The sequence below is a fragment of the Oryctolagus cuniculus genome, chromosome 2 (assembly GCF_051225735.1).
Source record: "Oryctolagus cuniculus isolate XC-2025 breed Fujian yellow rabbit chromosome 2, ASM5122573v1, whole genome shotgun sequence".
NCBI classification, from domain to species: Eukaryota; Metazoa; Chordata; class Mammalia; order Lagomorpha; family Leporidae; genus Oryctolagus; species Oryctolagus cuniculus.
The window spans coordinates 143,920,504-143,938,594 of record NC_142868.1 but is presented as its reverse complement, the minus strand read 5'-3'; the positions used below and the strand labels follow the sequence as shown (position 1 = coordinate 143,938,594).

The 18,091-nt window shown below is 38.9% G+C and overlaps 1 protein-coding gene across 3 annotated transcripts in view; it reads right to left on the bottom strand.

Moving 5' to 3' along the window:
- Positions 1 to 2,145: 2,145 nt before the first annotated feature.
- PELI1 (pellino E3 ubiquitin protein ligase 1) overlaps positions 2,146 to 18,091 on the bottom strand; it is a 70,803-nt gene continuing 54,857 nt past the window's right edge. For all 3 annotated transcript variants that reach the window (XM_017340733.4, XM_017340734.4, XM_002709842.6), the window contains 5 exons: positions 15,217 to 15,346; positions 10,830 to 10,931; positions 6,083 to 6,280; positions 5,801 to 5,989; positions 2,146 to 4,569 (listed from right to left, as the gene is read on the bottom strand). In XM_017340733.4, coding sequence (XP_017196222.1) covers positions 4,003 to 4,569; positions 5,801 to 5,989; positions 6,083 to 6,280; positions 10,830 to 10,931; positions 15,217 to 15,346 — 1,186 coding nt within the window. In that variant the 3' untranslated portion in view covers positions 2,146 to 4,002. The remainder of the gene's footprint in view (positions 4,570 to 5,800; positions 5,990 to 6,082; positions 6,281 to 10,829; positions 10,932 to 15,216; positions 15,347 to 18,091) is intronic.

The following is an 18,091-nucleotide window of genomic DNA, read 5'->3' as shown; positions in this document are numbered from 1 at the left end:
TGTCAGCTCTGCCTTCAAAAACAAATCCAGAATCTGATCACTTTTTAGACCTTCTCCACTGGCAACAATTTGATTCCAGTCACCATCAACCATCATTTCTCTCCAGATTTGCTGAAATAGTCTTCCTGCTCCAGCCTTCAGTCTATTAGGATCCTATTAAAATGTAAGTCAGATCATACCACTTTCCTGCTCAGAATCATCTAGTCTCCCCCTCCCCATCTCACTCAGAATAAAACCCAGTTCCCAGAAAGCCTCCATGATCTGGCACTGCCACCCTGCTTAACCTCTGTCATTTTACTTCTTTGACCTTACCTACTACTCTTCCCCTCTTCATACCACTTAGCCACACTGGCCTTCTTGCCATTTCAGAAATATCCAGGAAATTTTTTATTTCAGGGTCCTTGCAACAGCTGTTTCCTCTGCCTAACTGCGCTTAGTCCCCTGTGGCTCCTTCAGATCTTCACTCCAATACCACTTCCCAGTGGATCTGCCCCAGCCCTCCTATTTGACACTGCGAACATTACCTATTCCCAACACATTACATTTTTGTATCTCTCTTTTCTGCTTTACCTGCCCCTTCAGTATTGCTCATTATCTTTTTTTTTTTTAACTTTGTCTTCCTCATTTCTATTTTCCCTAGTAGAATACAAACCCTACAAAGCAGGGATTTTTTTTTTTTCTCCCATTGCTACATCATCCCTCCATTTAGAAAAAGGTATGCTGCATAGTGGGTATTCAATATCTGTTCTAAGAATTGATTAGGCACGGGGCCAGCAACAGGTTAAGCCTCTCATTTGCTACCTGCTGGTTCAAGTCCTGGCTGCTCTGCTTGATTCAGCTCCCTGCTAATGCACCTGGGAAGGCAACAGAGGCTGGAGTTCTGGACTCTTGGCTTCAGCCTGCCAAAACCTAGATGGAGCATCTCTCTTATCTCTTCGCCTTTCCAATAAATAAAATAAAATAAACAAACAAACCTTAATATAAATGAGTAGGTAAAACTTGATACCAAGGCATTAAAGCCTACTTATAATTATAAAAAACTAATTCTGAAAGTAGCCCAGTTATATAGAATTAATTAGCTATTAGATCAGTGATTACAGCATGAACAGAAATGAATGCTGAGATCTACTAACCAGAAGTGGCTAAAGTGGGCGATAGCACAGGATGATGCACTGGATGAGGGACTTCACAGTCAGAATCAAGTCCATCTTAAAACTCTCAATTAGTGGATGGATTTTCACTGGTACCCTCCCTCAGTCTGCACCAGAGGGCTCACGGCTCATGAGATGTCCAAAGGGAAAAGTGGAGTGGCAGTACTTAAATGTTAGAAGTAATTATATATTTACTTTATTGTTATTTATTCCAGCCCTGCTTTACTACAAGACTGTTAAATTTGTGAAGTAAGGAATTACAGCTTCCAGAGGACACAACGGTAAAAGACTCCTAGTTCTCAATCTCTGCCCTTCACGTTTTACTTCATGACCATAACATTTTAGATGAAGGAAATCAAATTCTCTGGACAAATTAAATAACATTTAAATATGAACTCTACCTTGAGAAAAGAGTTAAGCTGTATGGATTATCTTTCTTGAAGGCACATTTAAGAAACCAAAATACAACTTTTTCTCCTGCTTAGCCAGAATACTGACATTCTCTTAACACAACTGAGTTACAAAAGTGTTCTTCTAGGCACTGGCAAAATGACAGAATATCCAAAATGCTTGAAGAGAAATTACCTAATGATTTAAACTGCCCAAGTTTTCAAAAACTTGAATTTGATAGAAAATGAACCAGGTTTTTCCTGGCTGCTCAGAGGAAATTTAGGCACTTTGGGAAGAAAATTAAATTTTTATGGTCACCAAGGCACTACTTAAATAGCCTCATACGCAACTTGCAAAGACCTAGTTCTCTCGCAGGACTGAACTTAGAAAAGTCTTCAATTATTGAACCACCAACACGTTTCTTTATTAATAAGTAAGAGATGCTTTCCAAAGGGAACCACGGACTTTAAAGCATGACATTAAATTCAAGCCCCTCAGCTTCTTCAGAACAGCACTTCTGGAGTGCAGGGTGGTCTGTCAGGTCTTCACTTCTGGTTGCCTATTCTCAGTTATGCAAAAATGAACTCAGAGACAAATTCAAATGTCTATTTTGAAAAGTATTTACTTAGTTTGAATAAATTAATTGCAAATAAAAATTAAGCTACAATATATAGCCTGAACAGAAAAGACTAGAACAAATACAACACAGGACTTGATTTCCTGGCACTAGTCACAAAGCATGTGACCACCTAGATAACTTCAAAATCAATTATACTTCTTGGAAAAGGGGGTAACAGCAGTTATTGATACATCACAACTAATAAACTTATAATACAAGTTTCCTGACATGCATTTCCTGAGTGAACCCAATGATCATTTTTAAAAACAAGGAAAATTTAACAGTTGAAGTAAAATAAAATAGTTCATGGCTTCTAACAACAAGTTTTGTTTTGTTTTTTAAACCAAAAGAAAATTCAGAACAGTGTTGTAACAGGATAAATTAAAGCTGTTGCTACCACATACAAAAATTTGCTACAGTCAATTAAGTATTATACAACTTTTAAAACTAAAGGAAAACAAATTAAAAGATTAAAAAAAATGACTCTAAAAGTATATTGATTTCTACAAGTGTCAAAAAAGAATCTGATGTAGTGCAACTGTCTACTTTTCTTGTGGTACATTTAAAAAAAAGGGGGGCAGGAGAGGCAGGGGAAAGATTCTTTCTCTTGCTTCTGAAAGCAAAGAACTTGCTGTAATTAGAGCCTAAACAGACCATGCAAGTGTGTCCCTCCATTCTGATGCCACTGGTGCTCATGTGCCAACCAGAGTCCCTTGAGTCACACTGTGGCAGCTCTCCTTAGGATTCAAGCCTACAGTTAAGGCTGGTCTGCTAGGTTAAAAAAAAAAAAAAAACAGGGGCACTATTGTCATCCAACCCTTTGTATCGCTAGAATTTCTAATCCCTAGATAAGGCCAAATACAGAATAATTAATTAATTGAGCATTTCTTTTTCTAAACGCAAATCAAGTCACTCTTCTATCTTGTTAATTTATGCTTTTTCTCAAGGGAGTGATTTTTTCTAGAAACAGTGAACAGATGAACCACAGTTTATATCCAAAAAATAAACTTGCCAAATGTTGCTGATACTAAAAACGGATTAGTTATTGTGGGAGAAAAATAGATAATCTAGATTAAATTGCATATTCAAAGGAGCATATAAAATGTTTCTTAGCATTAAGTTTCTGTTATAGTACTACACTTGAGAGAAACATTAAGGAAAAAAAATCTTTCCTGATTATCTTCAATGTGGTTAAAAACAAACATCTCTTACACAATGGTGATTAATATGAATCTGGTTTTACAAAGTATTCTAATTTACCAAATTCCATATTTAGATGGGGATGGGGAGAGAGGTTCTCTTGTCCTTCTTCCTAACTCTGCAAATCCTTCAGCTAGCTACGTGCTCACTAAGCTACCATTCACACCAAAGGTGTGACACCATCATTACCATGCTACTCTATCAAGAACATTCTAAGACATTTTCTATAATAAAGATAAATATAAAAAAGTTAATATACATGTTGCTGTATTTTACAATGTTTGCAACAAACTGTAAACTAACATAGTTTGAACCAACAGTACCCTCAGTTATACAAAACAACTTTCAACACTGAGGATGGGTGATTCAAAAACACTAACAAAGGCATCAAGTTAGACTATGTCTTTTTCTCCTCAAAATATATTTTCAAAACTCAGGATTCAGAAGTCTGGTACTTTCAAAAATTCCTTTGCTGAGTTTCCCAGATTTTTGCTCAAAATTGCTACTATTATAAATGTTTTAAAAAATTCTTCATCTTAATGCAAATGACCAGAGCAGAGAAACTGACATGGACAACAGGTTGGAAAACCCAACTCACTTAGCTTATAAATTTATAATATAGTCCTGGAGGACAACTGGCTGTTAGTCTAGAGGTCCTTGGAAAATAAGTCTGATGTAGCCTTGTTCACCAGCCAACTGATGTGCGCAAAAAGGACAGGCTGCATGAAAAGTGTGAGTACCATGAGGAAGCGGGATCTGGGACCAATAGGCAGTTGTCTTTTCTGAACATACATGCCCACATGGGCTAAACGCATGGGTTGGAGGGCCGGCGTCCACATAAAATCCAGCTTCACATCCAAGCCACAGAGGGACATAGGGACCAACAGACCTACACATAGGACATTCACGATCTTTTCCGTCACGTTCTTCTTTGTTTCCCCAGTTATGATAGCCATGCACATGGCCGCAGTTTAGATACACCCATGGTTGCTTTTCATCCACCACATCTTTTCTCTTCATACTAGGAAATGCTAGTGTGTTGAACCCTACAGGGCACTGAGGTCGTGCTGCATTGATTTCCTGCCTTAAAGCTTCTAAATGCTTCACTGTAGGAGTGTGGGAAAGGCCCTCTGCAGTGCGCCACAGCAACGTTGCCCCACAGAGGTCAATTAAGGAGCCATCTTGTAACTGATTGGTTTCAACTTCCACCTGGGGGAGACAAGAAATTAAAAAATACAGTTTGTAATTTATAATTAATAAAACACAATCTTTATATGTAATTAAAACACAATTTGTAATTTATAATTAATAAATTAACTTCATTTTAGATTTTTATGTAAAAGTTTTGGTCTTAGCACTCCTTTTTCAGGAAAGGAGATTTTGTAGGATCATCACTGACTATTCAAGGAATGCTGATGGCAATCATTAAAAATGTAGATTTGAAAATAAGTTGTAAAATTGAACAATAATGTATTTCTTTTTAGCTTTGGAATAAAGACAATTTATGATTAAAATATCCGGTTAATCAGTAAGTCCAATATTTTTAATTAGGTAAATATAGTCAAAAATATATAAACAGAAGTAGAACGGTCAGAGAGCTGTTCAGTTTAGGAAAGCTTAGGTTTTAAAAATGTCATCATATTGTATGATAGAATAAACTTTAGTAGAGTTTCCTAAGTGAGACATTACGGTATTATCCCCTAGTAAAGTATTTGGTCGTCAGTGTTTGACAGACTTGGTGCTCTGTGTCAGAAACATGAGGGTACTTCAAAGGTTCACGGAAAATAGAACTAAAAGAAAAAATTTATTTTGGTGCTAAAAAATTTTGGAATGCATAGTTTTTCCATAATACTTCTTTACCATGAACTTCTTGAAGACCCCTTGTATGCATGGGTTTTAAAAGTTTTTCTAACAAAATAAATTTATCTTTTTTTTTTTTTTAAGGTTTTATTTATTTGAGAGGCAGAGTTAGAGAGAGAGAGAGAGAGAGAGAGAGGGAGGGAAAGACAGAGAGAAAGGTCTTCCTCTGGTTCACGTCCACTGGTTCACTCCCCAAATGGGCGCAAAGGTCAGAGCTGAGCCCAACTGAAGCCAGGAGCCAGGAGTTTCCTCCAGGTCTCCAACGTGGGTACAGGGGCCCAAGCACTTGGGCCATCTTCCACTGCTTTCCCAGGCCAGAAGCAGAGAGCTGGATCAGAAGAAGAGCAGCCAGGACACGAACCTGCACCCATATGGGATGCTGGTGCTGCAGGCAGAGGCTTAGCTTACCACACCACAGTGCCAGCCCCCAATATAAACTTATCTTTTAATTCTACTTTTCTATGAACTTTTGGAAGCGTCCTCGTAGATTTAAGAGTTTTCAGAATATATATAATACATTCAGTCCAACTTAACCTAGGTGTTTAATGTAGCCAATAAGAAGCTATAATTCAGTATGTACCATTTTTCCTCTCTGCTGAGCTGATCTGGTTTCACGCAGGCTAAACACATTTCCACATACTGATATTTCTCTCCATATTCCAGGCTTGGAGTCTTCTGTGAATCCATTGCGTGGATGCATCACAAGAACGCCATTAGTGGTCAAGCCATCCATCTGCCCATCTGATGTCTTCCATTTGGCAGCCTTCTCCTAGAGAAACAAGTAGTGAGCTTCCATTCATTTGTAATTTGAAAATAGAAATGTGTATAAAAGAATGCATCATTTAGGAAAGAAGCTTTTTACCCCAAGAAAGATGTTTTTTGATGAATCAAATCCTGCAGCATAAATCCGTGCCGTAAAAGGGGGATTCCGTTCACATATGATCCTACAGGCAAATCTTGATATAGTGCTTTGTACTGACTGTGTATCAGAATTACTCTGACTTCCAGGAACTGTGTCAGTTACCACAAAATCAATGGGACTTTCAGTAGATCGACCAATCTAAGGAAAAAAGAAACATCTATAAATCTATTCAAAGAACTCAGTGGAAAATTCATTCAAGAAAGGCACCATAAGGTGAAAACATTAAACTTTTGAAATTTCTAAAGCTCAAACTTACCATACTTAACTTTTGGGGCATCCAAATTAATCTTGAAAACTAATTTGTCAAAGTCTCTGATGTAGTAATCACTTAGAGCACAGAATAAAGTGGGGATTTATAACAGAATATATGAAACCCCCAGGGCATGAAGTATTCAGTGTGGCTGAGACTTCTGGATAGCTGTAGACTAACTCTTTCATATGAAAACATGTCTACCATGTGCTATTCTACTTTCTTTAACAGAATCTAGTGAACATGTAAGCCAAGTTTTTTAAGGTTCTCCAGCACATTATAACTACCATGCATAATAAGCTGAAATGCAGTGATATCTTCATGTGCTATAAAGGGTGTACAAGATCACAGATCCTTACATTAAGGGTTTGCGTAACCTTGTTTTGAGGTTGTACGCAGACATCATAGACTGTCTCATTTCTCTTTTGATAGATTGTCAGCTAGCATTTCTAGCTTTTGGTCATCCTTATTTCCAGCAACAAATCTCTTCTCCAACCAGCTACTCTTCATCTGCCATGGGTTGAGAAGTGAAATCAGCACATTTCAGAGAATAGTATTTCAAAAGGTTTCTGTGAGAACCTAAGGGATTCTCCAGGGAGTACAGAAAAGGAATTTCAGTGTGTGAACTTTGTGGCATTTACCTTATCCCTAGATGTTTTAAATTTTTTTTTACCAGTTCTTGGCCATTTTTCAGCGAGACAGTGTTCTCAGATAAGAGTGTGAGATGCGGGCTGGTGCTGTGGCAAAGCAAGTTAAGCCACTGTCTTAAGTGCTGGTATCCCATACGGGCACTGGTTTGAGTCCCAGCCATTCCACTTCCAATCCAGCTCCCTGCTAATGTGCCTGGGAAGATAACTGAAGTGCTTGGCCCCTGCACCCATGTAGGACACCTGGAAGAAGCTCCTGGCTCCTGGCTTCAGCCTGACCCAACCCTGGTCATTGCAGCCATTTGGGGACTGAACCAGCAGGTGGAAGATATCTCTTTCTGTGTGTGTGTGCGTGTGTGTATAACTCTGACTTTCAAATAAATAAATAAGTAAATCTTAAAAAAAAATCTTCAGAGGTAGTCATTAGTAAATAAATTTCATTTTGTAAGTTAAAAAAAGGAAATCACTAGAAGAGACAACAAAAGTTGACAACTGCTCAGGGTATTATAAACATTTAGAAATTGCTGGTTCATTAACGTATTTATTATAAAGCTATATCATCAAATTGATATATATTTGCTATAAAGTTATATCATCAAATTGAAAAATGTGGGTACTGAGAAAAAAAGAATGACCCTTTAGAGAGATGATGACTCTTGAAAGTCAACCTTTGCAAGCTCAGATTCACAAGAATACTTTCAGATAAAACACTTTCATCTTTCTGGCCGATCATCAATTATAAAGTCTTTAAACTTTGGTTGGATAGTTTTGGGATACAAATGGTTAATAAATGTGAGGGTGGGCGGGCTTGCGGCTCACTTGGCTAATCTTCCACCTGTGGCATCGGTACCCCGGGTTCTAGTCTGGTTGGGGTGCCAGATTCTGTCACGTTTGCTCTTCTTCCAGTCCAGCTCTGTGCTGTGGCCTGGGAAGGCAGTGAAGGATGGCCCAAGTGCTTGAGCCCTGCACCCACATGGGAGACTGGGAGGAAGCACCTGGCTCCTGGCTTCGGATTGGCGCAGCGCCGGCCATAGTGGCCATTTGGGGAGTGACCCAACGGAAGGAAGACCTTTCTCTCTCTCTCTCTAACTCTACCTGTCAAAAAAAAAAAAAAAAAAAGTGAGGGTGGATGTCACTTTTATTTTTAGGAAAATGATATCCACATAAAATGGCCTTAGGCCTTTGAAACTAAAAATATTCTCCAAAATAAAAAGATGTAGGCCAAGGTCTGGACTGAGGATTAATATTCAGAATCAAGCAGAAGCAGCACTTATTTGGGAAGAGAGGTTGTTCCAGAGAGTTGCCATTTGATCTGGGTCTTGCAGAAGATTTAAGATATCAAAGCATTACTTATATTGACAAGACAGAAGGAAGAAATCTTATATAAGAAATATCTATAAAAAGAAAAACACTTACATGAGTGAGATCAGATACCAAAATGACTAGATGTTAAGAAAGACTTTAGTTAAGTCTTTTTTTTTTAAAAAAAGATTGTATTTATTTATTTGAAAGTCAGAGTTACACAGAGAGAGGAGAGGCAGAGAGAGAAGGGTCTTCCATCCAGTGGTTCACTCTCCAATTGGCTGCAACGGCTGGAGCTGCGCCGATGCGAAGCCAGGAGCCAGGAGCCTTCATGCGGGTGCAGGGGCCCAGGATTTGGGCCATCTTCTACTGCTTTCCCAGGCCATAGCAGAGAGCTGGATAGGAAGTGGAGCAGCCAGGTCTCAAGCCGGTGCCCACATGGGATGCTGGAGTTTCAGGCTAGGGCATTAACCTGCTGCACCACAGCGGCCGGCACCAGTTAAGTCTTTCTCTTTCTAATTGCTACTGCTAGCTTTATTTAGTTAATTTTTTTTTTTTTTAATTATTTTAAAAGGCAGAGTTACAGAGAGAGAAAGAACTTCCATCCACTGGTTCACTCCCCATACGGCTGTTAACAGCCAGCACTGGGCCAGGCTGAAGCTTCTCCCAGGTCTCCCACATGCACAGCAGGGGCCCAGGCACTTGCGCCATTTTCCACTGCTTTTCCCAGGCCACTAGCAGGGAGCTGGATTGGAAGTAGAACAGCTAGGACCAAGTTTTTGGTAAAAGTAGGGATGATATAAACAAATACTCATATTTTAATAACTGTAGAGACAGTATTCTACAAGAAATTCAGTATAGCACTGAAAGGGTTGGGGAAGGAAGACTTCAAAGAGATATTTTGCTACTGATTAAAATTAAATATACAGGGGCTAGTGTCAAGGCATAGCAGGTAAAGTCACCACCCATGATGCCAGCATCCCATATGGGCACCGATTTGAGTCCTGGCTGCTCCACTTTCAATCTAGCTCCCTGTTAACGGCTCAAGAAAAGCAGCAGAATATGGCTCAGGCACTAGGGCTCCAAGCCACCCATAAGAGAGACTGGGACGAAGCTCCTGGCTCCTGGATTTGGCTTGGTTCAGCTCTGGCTGTCACAGCCACTGTGGAAGTCAACCAGTAGACAGAAGAACTTTCTGTAACTGTTTCAAAGAAATAAATCCTGGCTGGCGCCGTGGTTCACTTGGCTAATCCTCTGCCTGCGGCCCCGGCACCCCAGGTTCTAGTCCTGGTTGGGGCACCGGGTACAAGTCCCAGTTGCTTCTCTTCCAGTCCAGCTCTTTGCTGTGGCCCGGGAGGGCAGTGGAGGATGGCCCAAGTGCTTGGGTTCCTGTACCCACATGGGAGACCGGGAGGAAGCACTCGGCTCCTGGCTTCGGATTAGCGCAGCGCCGGCCATGGTGGCCATTAGGGGAGTGAACCAACAGAAGGAAGACCTTTCTCTCTCTGTCTCTCTCATTGTCTATAACTCTCTCTCTGTCTCTCCCTCTCTCTCACTGTCTAACTCTGCCTGTCAAAATAAATAAATAAATAAATAAAACAAAGAAATCCTTAAAAAGCAAATAAATAAAATGAATATATCTCCAGGCCATTTTACCTTTATTTAAATTTGTGAAAAAAAAAAAAAAAAAAAAAAAAAAAGGAAGTGTCATTGGGTGCTAGTTTTAAGAACAACAATGTCAGGCAACTATATCCCACTTACATTTGTTTTTAAAAAGCCCAAGGTGTTAGAATACTCAATGTTAAGCGAGAAGATATAAAGAAATTTGTTTATAAGTTTAAAAAAAAAATCAGCACTGGATTGCTACAAGGGATGGGGTGGAGGGAGAAATCAAAGCTGCCTGTACTTTTTGTTGCCTGTACAGGAAGGTGGGAGGTAGTGGTCAAGAGGTCACTTATGTGTGCAGAATAGTTCTTGATTACTTTTCTCTCTCTCTTTTTTTTTTTTCTGATAATAATAGCTAACATTTGCCAAGAGCTTTCCAGGTACCTGGCCCAGCTCTGAGTATGTAACACACAAACTTATTTATTCCTAACACCTGGGAGGGAGTTTCTATTACCAGCACTTTATAGAGGAGGAAATAGACACAGAGCAGCCAAGTAATGTATACCAGAAATTCTAATCCCAACGCTTGACTCTTACTGTTATGCTGAATTCAACATATGAGGTTTTCAATATGCCTGAAGGACTTTAAAAAGCTCATGAAAAATGAAATTAAAAGGTAAAGTTTATTTTGATGCAAAAAAAACCTGAAATCAGTGCATTGCTTTTTTATACATTTTCCATGAACTTTCTGAAGACCCGTCATATATATGAAATACATTATTAAGCTATGATGATCCTTAATCTGATCATAGGAAAAGTTACAGACAATAGACTTTTAACTGTTCTGTTTTTTAAGAAAAAAAAGTTGAAAATGTTGTAATACCTGAAACATATCAGTGTTGCTGTCATGAGTATATTCAACCACCACTGTCTGGGCCCGAGATAAAGTATAGGATATACTGTGCTGGTCCTTGTTGCTTATTGCCTAGGAGAAAAACGTTAGTAACAAAAATTAGTAGGCAGGTCAATCAAATCAGTACAAAAAGTAAATCACATATATGACACATTTATGCATTTACCCCCTGAAACTTGAGAGAGGTTAATAACTATTGAAAAGCCTTAGCTGTGACAGTGACTTCTCAGGTAAGAACATACTTTTAAATAAAATCAAAAACTTATACAATCTGGGTCTCTCCTACAATTATTTTAAATTTTAAAGAAATCAAAACCAAATTCTGGGACAGGGTTGTGGTGCAGTGGTGTAGTGTGTACTGCCCCTTGAGACAACCAGCATTTCATATGGGCACTGGTTTGTGTCCTGGCTGCCCCACTTCCAAACCAGCTCCCTGCTAATGGCCTGGGAAAAGCAGTGGAAGATGGCCCAAGTGCTTGGTCCTCTGACACCCACGTAAGAGATCTGGAAGAAGCCCCTAGCTTTGGCCTGGCTTCACCCTGGCCACTTGGTGAGAGAAACCAGTGGACAGAAGACCCCTCTCTCTATAATTATGACCTTCAAATATATAAATAAATATTTAAGAAAAAACCCCTTGTAGAAAGTGAAAACAATACTCAGTACTAATCTGATGAGAAAATACAGAATCTTGAAAGAATCTTTTTTTTTTAAGGATTTATTTATTTATTTGAAAGTCAGAGTTACACAGAGAGAGGAGAGGCAGAGAGAAAGAGAGTGAGAAAGAAAGAGAAGAAAAAGAGAGAGAGGAGAACCATCCATCCCCAATTGGCTGCAACAGCTGGAGCTGCACTGATCCAAAGCCAGGAGCCAGGAGCTTCTTCCGGGTATCCCATGCAGGTGCAAAGGCCCACGGATTTGGGCCATCTTCTACTACTTTTCCAGGGCATAGTAGAGAGCTGGATCAGAAGTGGAGCAGTTGGGTCTCGAACGGGTGCCCATATGGGATACCGTTGCTCCAGGCCAGGGTGTTAACCCGCTGCACCACAGCGCTGGCCCCAAAAGAATTTTATTTTCATTAAAAATTTTTCACTTAAAATTTTTATTTGAGAGGTAGAGAGACAGATTCCTATCTGTTGGCTCACTCACCAAATGCCTGGCGCTGGACTAGGTTGATGCCAGGAATGGGGAACTCAACATAGATCACCTACATAGGTGGCAAAAACTCAAGTATTTGAACCATCATCCCCTTCTCTAGGGGTCTACAGTAACAGGAAGCTAGAATCAAAAGCCAAAGTTGGGTACCGACCACTGGTACTGTGACATGGGATTTGTTTCTTAACCACTAGGTTAAATGTCCAACCCAAGAATCTTATTTTTAAAGTCACTCAGAGTTAAAAAGTTAACCAGTAAGCTGACTTAACTGGCTGTCTATCCATTTTGTGACTCTACAGATGCAAAAAAATTCATAGAATGATTAAAATTACCAAAGGAAAGAGATGTAACACTCATGCACGTATTTGACTTATCTCAAACTAAAAACGTTGCTAAAAAGAACTTTTCAGTTTTGTTTTCAGGAGTGTTGTATGTACATGAATTGGAGAAAATATCAAAGGGAGGAAAAACCTAGTCATGTACAAAGGATGTGGAAACGGCTGCATGAGAGGAAAACAGACATAAAGAAACGGAGAGTGATTACACACAGCAAAGAAGCTAAACTATAAAATGTTCTTTAATTAGAAGTTTATCATTTGTAGCTAAACTGTAAGAATTTAAAGCTTTAAAACAATAACTTTAATTAAAACCATCAAATTTTGAAGTATATAAACAGAATAAACAAGTACCTGGATATTAACTATCCAGTTTTATCAAAGCTTAACAAATATCACTTTTAATTTTGATTTTTTTCAAGAAATTAAACTGTATTTGCAACTGTATTTGCCTATGTATTCCTACCTATCTGCCCATTCTCCAATACAGATCATTTACATGCATACTGCTAATACTTTTTAGTGCACATTTATGTATTCATAAACATTACATATTAATTTCACAGGTTTTAAAACCTAAATTAAACTCACCATTAAGCAACCGGCTTTCAACCAAAAATTGCTTGAATTCTTAACAGCTTGAAAGATTTAAAAACACTAGCTTTATGTGCCTTAAGATTATAATTTTTGTCTTTTTTTTAACAATTTATTTATTTCAAAGGCAGATAGACAGAGAGACAAAGAGAAAGGTCTTTCATCTGCTGGTTCACTCTCCAAATGGCCACAACAGCCAGGGTTCAGTCAGACTGGAGCCAGGAGCCAGGCGCTTCTTCCAGGTCTCCCATTTTGAGTACAGCAACCCAAAAACTTGAGCTGCTTCCCCAGGTACATTAGCAGGGAGCTGGACTGAAAGTGGAGCAGCAAGGACACAAACTGGCACCCATACAGGATGCTGGCGTCCCAGGCGCTGGTTTTACCCATTAAACCACAACACCAGCCCCAAACCCACTCTTAGACTGGGAATAAGAACTATGTCAAGTTAAATCTGAGTCTCACTGGATTGGAAGGCAGTTTTAATCACTCACTCCAGATGACTTCCAGACTAAACATTTATCCTCCTCATGAACTTAATATATTCTGTGAAAATTTAGAGGAAGTAATCAGTCTTTGATCTTCAAGATTCTTTTGCCAAGTAAGAATGAAAAGGAGGTAACAATGAAAACATGACAGGTATGACAGTGTAAAAATAGGAAGAAAAATCCAGAAAAGACTATTACAGAGGTATGGAATATAAATATGTTCCCCAACAACGGTTCTCAACCAGAAGAAGTTACTAGTTGTCCAAGGGGAATCTGAAAATATGTAAAAGCATGTTTTGGCCATCACAATGAAGAATTGGTAGACCCAAAATGCCAAGAGCACTCTTGTAGGGAAGTACTCTAAGAAGCTCCTCAATTGGATCAATAAGGCATTTACTTCCACTGCCTACTTAATATAAAATCCTATCTCTGCAAAGAAGCAAAATCAAACAGTCCCTTTTCTACACACACTAGCTCCCAAATAGTAATAGTGGATTTAAGGACTTAAGGACTCAAGGCTTAAAGACTCTGTTATACACATTAACTGGATATACACAATGTTACGGCAGGAATTTAGACTACTTGTTAAGACGCCTGTGTCTCACATCAGTGTCCGGGTTCAATATCTAGCTCTGGCTTCTGACTTCTGATCCTGGAAGGCAGTGGTAATGTTTCAAATAATTGGGTTCCTCCTGGAGGCTGTTACTGGCTGTGGACTTGGGCACTGGGGTAGCCCTGGCCATTGTTCGCATTTGGGGAGTGAACCTGTGAACCTCCAGAGAGCTCTGTCTCCCTCTCTAATAAACTTTAAAAAGAAACAAAAAGCAAAAAACAAGATCAAAAATCCAACTAAACTTCAGGGATTGGAGCTGTGACCTAAAACAGAGCAACATAATGCTGATTCTACTGTCTTTGGTTTATTTAACTTAACCAAGATAGACCTCAGATGGTATGATACTAATGTATATCCTAGAGTTACTTAACTAAAGTTACTTCCAAAAGTCAAAGAATTCTTGGTAATTTTTCTTATTTGTTCACCACAGTATCAAATTAAGTCTGTGTTATAAAATTGTAAGGAAAGGAATTCACAAGAAATGTAAATATCTAAAATCCTCCCTACTTTTCTATCACTTTAGGAAAAGCCAAATGATGATGCTGATTCTGGAGATTTGGTAGGGGGGAAAAAGGGGGCTAAAAGCACTAAGTAAAGCCAGGAGTTGAGAAATTACAGTTTAGATGCAGTTGAGTAGTTGTTTTCATAGCTTTGATTCAATCTAACATTAGTGAGGTCTTTGACAAGGCACCATGCTAAAAGCTAGGGCAGTGTCAAAAAACAACTTCAAAATAAAAACAAGAACATCCAGAGAGACATAGATAAAAATCCTTAGTTAAAAAACTACTTCATTCAAACATGCTTCTGAAACCTAAATATACATAATATACACCTCATTCCTCAACCAGGCGTGACCCCTCTTGTAGAGAAGTGGGAACTCCCTGTTTTGCAGGGTACACAACTGCACAATTCTAAATACTACTATATCAAGCCCTGGCCCTACCCCACCTCTTTTAACAATCTCCACCCACTAATTCTGGTTTGCCAGAATTTAAAAAAAAGTCAGATTCCCCTTCCATATGGTGGCCTCCAAGTACCATGTCTCCCAAGTCTCTTCTCCAATCCAAACAAAAGGAAATGTTTGAAACAAAAATGTGAGCGAATACAAGAGAATATAAACAACATACAAAGGTTTTTTAGTTTTTCAAAGTTAATTATTTAGTGACTTTTTTTTTTACCTTTGCAGCCTGAGGAGTACATGCAATATGCACAGTGCTGGGCTTCACCCCATTTGCCTTAGGTCTTTTAAACAAAGCAAACCTACTTTTCCTCCTTCCTCTATCGCCATTTGGGAGAGACCCATTATACCTGATGGAAGAAAAACAAAGTTTAAGTGATCTCTTGTAAAAAAATCAAACAATTATAAAACAAAGGTTTTACTCTGTCTTGCAAAACCAATTCCCAATTAATTATCTATTAGAACAATAGTTATCTTAGTTTTTTTAGTAATTGTTGATCTCCGGACCAGCTGCTTTGATGTGGAACAAAATCAGATTCTTTCTGGCCACATTCCAGGTTACAGAGAAGTACCTTTTGGATGACACATACCTTTGAGTTATCTATATTTGCATTTACCCCCTCTTTTATTGAAGAGAATTAAAAGCCAAATAATGGCATATCTGATTCCTTATAACTCATTCCATTTCCCTCCATTTTTTAAGGTGAATATTTGTGATAATACAACCTTCAAAAGTACAGTATGTATTGTTCAAAATAGGATCTCTTTTAATTGTGAACCAAATACTTTAAATAGCTGGATTTTGAATTAAGGAATTTTTAGACTTGTCTGTAAGTCTCAGCTACCTGCATATACACTTCACACACTGTTGGCAGAACCTGCCCAACTGAGATTTCTGCTAAGTAATAGTTAAATATACTTTTGTGGTATAGACCTTATGAACTACTGTTTCCCTGATAACATATGCCTGACCAGAAAGTAAGCAAGTAAGCAAGGACTGAATCAGTATGAAAAATTAAAAACAAACCCAAACAAAAACATCTGAGTGTTTATTATGTACCAACCAAGCACCACTGGGTTCTAACCTATATATCACCTCATTCAATCTATCCTCATAAAAATTTCGTAACGGGCTGGCACTGTGGTATAGTGGGTGAAGCCTCCACCTGCAGCACTGGCATCCCATATGGGCGCTGGTTATAGTCCCTACTGCTGCTCTTCCAATCTAGCTCCCTACTATGGCCCGGGAAAGCAGTGGAAGATGGCCCAAGTGCTTGGACCCCTGCACCTGCATGGGAGACCTGGAGGAAGATCCTGGCTCCTGGCTTTGGATGGGCCCAGCTCTGGCTGCTGCAGCCATTTGGGGAGTGAACCAGCAGATGGAAGACCTTTCTCTCTGTCTCTCCCTCTCTCTGTCTGTAATTCTACCTCTCATATAAATAAAATAAAAAATCTTTAAAAAAAATAAAAACTCCACAAACAAGACTGGTGTCAGTGTCCCCATTTTTACAGATTTGGAAACATGTCCAGAGAATCATCTTCTGAAGGTCACACATGACACTGGCAAAGTCAGAATTTAATATGTTTGTATGTTTGCCATGCTGTTTGTCATTCTTTACTGCTTCACTGAGGCACACACAGTCCTCATCCACTGCCCACTTCCTTACAACATCTTTGGGTTGTAGTCTCCCATGAACAGTTTGTCAGTCCACAGGGAAATGAGGTGGAGAACTGGGACAGTTTTGAGGTTGGAAGACAAAGTGATTGTAAAATGATCTGCAAACATGGCTGACATGGAAGAATCACATTTTAAAGCTATAAGAGTCAATGACTGCTACATATGAAAATTAAACTGACCCTTTATAAAAAAAATTATACTTGGGAATAGAAGAAAGTCCTTGCTAATCTTGTTAGCCTTGCTATAAGTTCAATGTAGCATCCCTTAACTAACATATTGGCTTGCTAGTCAGGCTGTGTGTGGTCACCAGCCCCACAGTGGGTTCCTCACTGCCCCTCACCACTGTGCTCCGAATGGCACTACTCATTCCTCTTCTGGACCTATGCTCTCTGTAGTACATGCATTCCTATAGTCCAAAGCTCTAAGTAGCAACAGCATGAAATGCACAACCTCATCTAGTTTCACTTTTTGTAGAGAGGTGTTGGCAAGAAGCATTATTTGCATCTTAAGACACATAGAGTGACACATATAGAGACAATTATTACTGCTAATAATTAACTAAAAAGCTTCTAGGCTAAGAGAAGTAGGTTTAAAACCATATACTAGGTTTTAAACTCTGTTCTTCAAATGACTCAAATTTCCTGCTAGAATAATTTAACTTGGAAAGGTTTATGGTACTTCAAAGTTGCTTATCATTAAAATCATTAGAATCTATGTGATTCAAAGTTATAATACTGCTGTTACTACATTAAGTTTACAATCTCAGAAGTTCTGTTTCTAACAGAAAAATCGTTAGGTCTCAAAGGGTACTAAGCTTGTCTGTCATTTTACATGGAAGGAAACTAAGGCCCAGAATGGTTAAGGTATTCTTCCAAGGTCATTCATGCTGCAGTGCCAGAACAGGCTAGTATAATTGAGGATTTTGACTTCCACCCAAGCTCAGTAACTCCATGTTTATTATCTCTCTAGTTTCTCTTACTTTCTCATGTGAAACAACATATTCTCTCTTAAACAGAACATATACTAACCTGATTCTCAAACATCTTACAATGTCTGGAGCTGCTTTTTAGGCAGAAGGAACAAAAGGAAGTTAAATTTTTAAGTTCTAATTTCTTGAGCTCTCTAGTAAACAGAGGCAAATGCTGTGTCTCTGTTTGGACAGTTAGGGCTAGTTTAGACTGAATAAGTTGAAATAGGGAGTCATCTATTTAATCTTCAGACTATGCTTTTGGGAGTTAAGTGCATGAGGCAAACAAGAGGTTGTGTCCTATCTGGGCAGTAGTCATCCCACTGTCACCTTACCCCTGGCCAGCTCCTTTCATCCCGAAGTACTGTTCAGCCAGATCCTAAGCACAACCCCACAAATACCTCAGAGAAGCAAAAGAGCAAATAAATACTGACTTACATGAATGACCTA